At 35.4% G+C, this 7,985-nt stretch overlaps 1 protein-coding gene across 1 annotated transcript in view; it reads left to right on the forward strand.

Annotated features, from left to right (window-relative positions):
* The window catches only part of SLC1A1 (solute carrier family 1 member 1), a 106,897-nt gene extending 99,202 nt beyond the window's left edge, over positions 1–7,695 (forward strand). The window contains exon 13 of the mRNA XM_077475028.1: positions 965–7,695. Within this exon, the coding sequence (XP_077331154.1) occupies positions 965–1,217 (253 nt within the window). The 3' untranslated portion in view covers positions 1,218–7,695. The remainder of the gene's footprint in view (positions 1–964) is intronic.
* Positions 7,696–7,985: the final 290 nt, after the last annotated feature.

Raw genomic sequence — 7,985 nt, forward strand, 5'->3', positions numbered from 1 at the left:
ATAATCACACAAAACACTGTACACCTAATGATGTTCTCTTTAGCTTTGCAGAATGGAAAGTCAAGTTTGATGAGTGATTAGGGTTGCCAAGTGTCTAGATTTCATTAAGAAAGGTCTGCTTTCTTCTATATGTGCAAAGTTTTTTCAAGTATGGAGTAAGGCAATTAAAGAGAATCTGTAACTTTACCCATTCAGGGCTCCAAAAGACAAATATAATAGCAGGGGTACCCTAGAAACCTTACTTTTTGTGCGAGGGTGGCCTGTGAAAAAAAATGTCACAGTTCTCTTTAATATGTAGATTTCACAGCAGTAACATGTAAGTTGCCCAGAGTTTCTCCTCCTTTACCCATAACTTGTCTTACAGCTTTAGAATTTTCTTTTTAGTTATTTTTTTAACAATCTCAAATTAGCTGCTTCAGATCCTGTCTGCTACAGTTTTATTAAATGTCCCCACAGTTTATAAAATACATATCGAAGCTGCAATGTCTGTGATGTCACAAGAGTAAAAAAAAATGTTGTCTAACTATATTCATTTTATTTAGATTTTGGGTGTATATACACTTTAAACTTACTACTTTGACTACTGCCTAAACCTAACCTTTTACCTGCATTAACTTACTTTCTTAAACTTACTTTCTTGCCTAATCTTTCAAGTTAACCTAACCCCTACTTCTGATATTATAAAGATAAATTTTTTTTAATCAAAATTAAGATTATACAGCGTGCTATCACCACATTAATAGTAATAACATCAAATTGTACAAACAATGTGTAAAATTTTTGTAATGAACGCTACCTTACTGCCAGCTGCAGTTTAACATTACTTTTAATACTATATTTAATATATACTTATTTATATATGGGTAAATTAATATTATATTTAATATGCACTTTTCTATATATATGGGTAAAAACAACAGAAGGGGATTTTAAGAATACTCATTATGTATGTTATCCTTTCCAGGGACCGATTTAGAACCATGGTAAATGTTCTTGGTGATGCTTATGGAACTGGGATAGTAGAGAAGCTCTCAAAGAAAGAACTGGAACAAATGGACGTCTCATCACAAGTGAACATTGCCAATCCCTTTGCCATTGATCAAGGTATACTTTCAAACGAAGACGAAGACGATGAAGGGAAGAAGTCCTATGTGAATGGAGGCTTTGCTATAGATAAGTCAGATGCCATATCTTTCACCCAGACATCACAGTTCTAAAAACATTGGAAATGCCAACTGTTGTGGAACTTCAAGGAACGTTGAAATGATTGACATATAAAGTAAAGACAGCAAGATGAGGTTTTTTTTTTACATTTGGACAGAGGAGCTTTTTTTTTGTTTTTTGTTTTTTTTTGAGGGTGGGGGGGGGGGGTTGCTCACTGTGAGCAAGTTAAGCATAAAGAAGAGTTGAAAATACTTCACTTTTATAATACTGTCTTATGGTATCTAAATACCAACATTTGGAATGTATTATCAGACTTAGCATGTTCATTGCCTGTGTTTTTTTTTTATCCTGGCCAATAATGTGAATCTTGGATAAGCTCTTCTGAAGCACAGCAACACATTACTAGGCTTATTCAATCATGCAAAGAGCAAAGTGAAATGTGCAGCCACCCATCGCAAGCAGTCAATGTCTTTCTTTTATTGGTTTGACTAAAATAGCTGAAGTCTGGTTGGATCCTAGGGATTAATGCTATTTCCACATTGTCACGGCTCTGTCTTGTTTAACTGAAAAAGCCTGCACGTTCTCTCTCTTTGGTTAAAGGACCATTAAACTTGAAATGGAAGTTGCCTTATATAAAAGGAGCTGGTGTTAACATTTACTCACGTTGCGAATGTAAATTTTGTAGGAGTCACAGTTAACAGAGTTGATACTTTTTCATAGGTGAGGTATTATTAGCGTACATGTTGACAAATTTGGGACTTGTATTAATGGGAAAATGCAATGTGCTCAAACATCAGATTGAGTAGCTTCTAAAATCATTGAAAGGTACACTTGGTCTCCTTCCAAGTTGCATTTGACCACTTTCAGTCTGCTTTTGCATTTCCATAGACTTGTATGGAGAGAAGCAGTTCTGACACAAACAAAAGCTGTAGGCCCTTACTAAAGACAGGACTTACTACCACAACAGAGGTTCACTTTAAAATCTACATATAACAAAGAGCAGTGATTTGTAATCATCAGTATAAGAACTTTTTTCAGTGTTAGTTATACAGTATAATATTTGTATTGGGTCATATTTCATGGCTTAGTGATCCTTTTTACAGTATAACATTTGTATTGGATCATTTTTCATGGCTTAGTGGTCCTTTAAACAAATCATACATTGTAAATTACTGTGTACAGCAGGAGTTATCTGTATATTGTGCCAAATCTATTTCCAAAAAAACCTACTATTTTCCATGTTATTGTCAAAATGAAAGAAAATTACTTTTTCAAGTCTTCCAGAGGACTTCTGCATAGTAAGATGATGTTTCAGCTTGCCTTAGTTCTGGACTCATGCAATAAAGGATATGTATAATGCAGCTCTATTTATGAAGCATGTAAGCATTGTTACCATTGCAGAGCATTCCATTTTGGTTGCCAAAGGGTTAGGAGGTATTCCTATTCTTCGAGGAGCAGTGTTCTCTTGATATATCAATGTGCCATTCTTTACCATTAGCAAGAGGTTCAATAGACATAATTTTCCAAATAAAGTCAAATCAATGCTGAGAATTAAGTATTTTCATAGTCTAATAAATTGGTACAAACATCTTTGCTCATTATAAGCAATAGACAACTCGTGTGAAATGCAACACTGAATTATTTAGTATATCTCAGTTGAACGCATACATATTTAATCTTTTCTATTAATTGCCACTTTGGGTATTAGTTGACCTCTGCCCACGTTTTAGCTTGTGCTAAGCTGTATCATTGTACTTTTTTTTTATGGGAGATTTGATTCTATATGATTTTAATAGCTGGTCTATACCTTTAGTGTTAACCTTTTTTCTTCTTTAAATGGAGTCACATATGTTTTATGCTGGCCATAGACAGGTTGACTGTCCAATATGACAAAAATGTTAGTGGCACCTGTGATAATCTATATGGGTAGCAATTACAAATGAGTGCTTCTGAGCAGTTTAATTCTACTGAAAAAATTGTCAGTGAAGTTAGGAAATGGGAGTCACTTAAATATCTTTTTCACTCGATTCACATTACAGTGCAGCCCAGTTTTCCCAAATGTTTTTCTGTTGGACTCAACTGGAAACATGTGAATCATTGGTGAAAGTTGTGTAAATCTTGTGTTAAATGAAAATTATAAATAGACCCCGAGGTGTTAATCGGTCAAAGTCATTTTTCTTTACGTTACAGAGTGGGAAAAAAATCAAATTCTGTAATATTATATGTATAGATTTTTATTGCTCACTGTGTCCCTCTTAAGGAAACAACCTCTTATTTCCTGTTCTGGTAGTCTCCAGGGTGGGGAAAGAGGGAAATCTCAGATATAGGGAATCTGCAATAAAATCACCTTTTAACCACTTCAGCCCCGGAAGATTTTACCCCCTTCCTGACCAGGCCATTTTTTGTGATATGGCACTGCGTCGCTTTAACTGAAAATTGCGCGGTCGTGCGATGTATACCCAAACAAAATCTACGTACTTTTTTTCCCACAAATAGAGCTTTCTTTTGGTGGTATTTTATCACCTCTGCGCTTTTTATTTTTTGCGCTATAAACAAAAGAAGAGCGATAATTTTGAAAAAAAAAACACAATGGGGGTTATTTAATAAAGGAAGATCCACTTTGCACTGCAAGTGCACTTGAAAGTGCACTGAAAGTGCACTTGGAAGTAAAATCACTTTAGATCCGAGGGGGACATGCAAGGAAAATAAAAAACAGCATTTTAGCTTGCACATGAATGAATGATAAAATCAGCAGAGCTTCCACTCATTTCAGATCTACCCTTTAGATTTAGAGTGACTGCACTTCCAAGCGCATTTTCAGTGCAAACTGGATTTGCCTTTTGTAAATATCCCCCAATAACTTTTTGCTATAAAAATATCCTCAATTTAAAAAAAAATGTTTTCCTCAGTTTGTGCCGATACGTATTCTTCTACATAATTTTGGTAAAAAAAAAAATCGCAATAAGCATATATTCATTTGATTGAATGGTTTTAGTAAAAGCTATAGCATCTACAAAATAGGGATAGATTTATGGCATTTTTTTAAAATAATTTTAGTAATGGCGGCGATCAGAGATTTTTATCTGGACAATATTGCGGCGGACAGATCAGACACTTTTGACACATTTTTGGGACCAGTGACTTTTATACAGAGATCAGTGCTATAAAAATGCACAGATTACTGTATAAATATCACTAGCAGGGAAGGGGTTAACACAAGGGGGCGATCAAGGGTTTAACTGTGTTCCCTAGGTGTGTTCTAACTGTGGGGGGATGGGACTGACTAGGGGAGGAGACCAATCGGTGTTCCTACTAAGTAGGAACACATGATCTGTCTCCTCTCCCCTTACAAACACAGATCCAGGTTATCCCTCTGTCACGAGTAGTCACTGGTGCCCCACGGTCATCGTGCCCGCCAGGCACTCACATCGGCTCCAGGGACATGCTGCGGGCGCTTGCGCACCTCCTACAGAGTCTTAAAGTGCATATAAGTATAGAGTATAACTGCGGCGGCTGGCCGGGGATCGGTTAAATGGGAACAAAGACATAAAAAAAATCCTCTCACTCCTTATCCAAAGTGAAAAAATGTTTGTTCCACTTTAAGTAATTAGAAAAAAAAAACTTAAAATAAGTTGTTTGTTTTGAATTAGTTCCATTTATTTTTTTAGTAGTCACATTAAAGTAGAAAACTACAGTAGGTAAAATACCCACAAATTACTTAAACTGGGGAAATTTTAGGGATATTTGGCTACCATAGCCTTTCCCTCTTTGGTTTATTAAGTTCTAAATTGCTTTCAAGCATGTTAAGTGTAAATGCTCCTAAAACATCTAGTGTTGGATGGAGTAGCGAAAGATTAAAAACTCTTTCAGTTTTTTTTTCTTAGAAGATTTTCTCTAAGTTCTTTTTAGGTGACAATGTTACCACCAGACAGGAAGTGTTGGAAAACCTGCAGCAGGAATAAGCTGATGGGGGTTCTAGACTTACCCCACACTACTAAAGAAGTGCTCTTATTGATATGTGTGTCACTGCTGAAGATTTACTCCCACTTCCTGTCCTAGTGATAAAGATAATATTATCAACAAAATGTGGAAATCTCCCAAGTGGTGTCCCAGACAGCAGTAAAAATCTGAGTTTCTAACCCTTCCCAACCCAATTCAAGACTAAAAAAAGGGTTTAGAGTGGGGATGCACTTCAATTTAGACCAGTGCAGACCTTGAAAGTGTATTTCTATCTTTGCAGCCAAATTGGGGTAACAACTGTTTTATAATTGTTACATGTCCCCATTCACATAGCATAACTTAAAGTGGTTGTAAACCTCAGTAAAGAAATCTAAACAAAGCACATATATCTGTAGTGTTTACTTGTCTATCTCCAAAGCTCTAAGTGTCATTTCTCTCCTGGGATTCGTTCCTCTGTTATCAGCATGAGTCACTTCTGAGAAGTTTTCCTGACACATGAGATACATTTGTGATGGGGAGGGAGCTCAGCACACAGCTTGTCTATTTAGAACACAGCTCTGTATCCTTCCTTTGTTCCTGTGCAGTGTGTGAAGAGGGGTGTGTCCCTTCAGCTCGACACTGTAACTGCAGCTCTCCACCCCTCCTAGCTGCTCTTCACAAATACAGAAGGATTTTATCACAAATCTGCACTTTTTAAGAGAAGATTGCAGATAAACAAGTAAAACGTATACAGGAGGATTTGTTTCATCTCTGTATATCACCTGAAGCTATTCACTTCACTGGGTATATGAAAGGGATTACAACCACTTTTTTTTAAAAAATCTAAAAATTGCTGTTTACATTTTTTTTGCTTTCCTTTGAAAACTCCAAAATGTATAAAATCTTAGTTTCCCCCTGCTATGTAATGTTAAGAAAGGGCCTGGAAAATGAGATTTGCCATATCATTAACCTTGTTTGACAGGTGACAGGCAATCTTCTTCCCCGGTGCTCTGTCATTCTTCTGCAATGCATGTGGCAATGCAGGACTGGCCACGTCACTCATTCACAGAATTCTGTGAATAGAAAACTACAAGATCCGGAAGCCTTTGTGGCTGTCGGCTTGTAGTTCTCAATGAACTACCATAGAGCTGTTGAGTGCTGTGGCAGTTCACGGATGCTTCCTGCTAGTGTGTAACTGCTAATGAATGCACATTTTTTATCTGCAAAAAGATGTGCATTTTTTTTTTTTTTTTATTAAAGGTGAACTTATCCTTTAAAGGACATTTTAGTGCTGCAAATTGAAAAGGAAAAGTATGTAGAAAAGAAATTGTATATGCTATATGATTTTTTTATTTGTTATATTTTTTATTCATTGAAAGTGGAGTTACCTTTAAGGTATTCTATGTGGATGGAAAAATCTAACAAACATATAGTGGGTGTTCCTCAAATTTGGCTGAAAAGATGGAAATACGCTTCAAATCAAACAGCAAAAGAAAACAAAAAATATTTTACATTTTCATTTGTTTTGAACATTGGATTCTACCATTTTTTTTTTATGTACTGTATGTTATTCCCAGCCTAACTTTTAAAAGTCAACAGGAATTTTTAAATCTAAGGGAAACTTGCTGCTTCAGTAAATGCTCTCTCTGTGCATTTTTAGTACAATATTGTATTTTAACTGTGATTGTCCCAATAATTTCTGGGTTATGAATGGCAAACGTGGGATGGAATAAAATGAAGAGACAAGGAAAAGTCGCTCAATATTTCTCAGTTTTATTAACACTCACTGTGAAATACACTGTGTCAAAAAAAAGGAATACAGCCTTGAGATAACAACAAAGCACTTATAACCAACACTGAAAAGTTGAAGCAACCACAGATACAGCAAGTATTTATTGTTGTGCTGTGCCAGCAATCTCTGTGAATTTACTATGGCGCTGCTTTGGATCAGTAGTTTCCAGTGTGACAGTTTGGGCTCAGGACTTGTGGGTGCAGACGCTCTGTCCCTTTGCTGATTAAAAAAAGAAAAAAGTTTATTGTACCTAGTTATGAATTGCATAACAAGACACTACATGCTAAATGGTTGTGGAATCTTTTCAGTGTTGAATGGGGCAGCGCCTCTCTCAGGACCAGACTGAGATAACATTAGAAAGCTGTATGCAAGATTAAATACAGTAATAAAGATTTACTTAAAGTAATTTGCAGTGGATATGTGCCTAAATATAATTACACAAATAGCCTAATTTATTATTAAAAAAAGCTTTCAGAGCATTGTAAATGTGAGAATTTTCAAATTGCCTCTAAAGTAACATCAAGCAAATGAACAAATATTCAAAACTGAATGAATATTATAACGTGACACATTAAACAGAGGAGTATATAGCAATTGTTAATTCAGTTTGGTTCTGAAGCTTTAAATCATGTGCCAAAAATAGTTGCCTCTAAATTTACTCTTTTGAGTAAGGAGATACTATGTTTTAATAAATATGTCATATCTTTGAACTGTACATGTGTAATATAAAAGACAATGTAAATCTATGATATAATATATCCTAATAAAATTAATAAAATGTGATCAGTTGCATAAATTAATATATTACGCGTGTTGCATATGTTTATTTGTGTTCACCTTTTTAGTATTAAAAGCCAAAAAAGTTGCAAACCTTTCACATCATGTATCTGCTGAAAGTAAGCCGACAAAGGAGAATAGGCCAGGCGCAGGAAATCACTTATAGACAAAACAAAATTGTCATATTAACTTTAGTTGTTGCACTTTTGTTATTTATCACATTTATAAATGAATCAGAACCCTCAAAAAAATGATAACAATGGGTAAATATTTTGTTTGTTTCTCAGCCATGACTAGAAGAAGGAACAGGCTA

The sequence above is a fragment of the Lithobates pipiens genome, unplaced genomic scaffold (assembly GCF_037356315.1).
Source record: "Lithobates pipiens isolate NorthernLeopardFrog02 unplaced genomic scaffold, aLitPip1_a1.2 Scaffold_13, whole genome shotgun sequence".
Classification (NCBI taxonomy): Eukaryota; Metazoa; Chordata; class Amphibia; order Anura; family Ranidae; genus Lithobates; species Lithobates pipiens.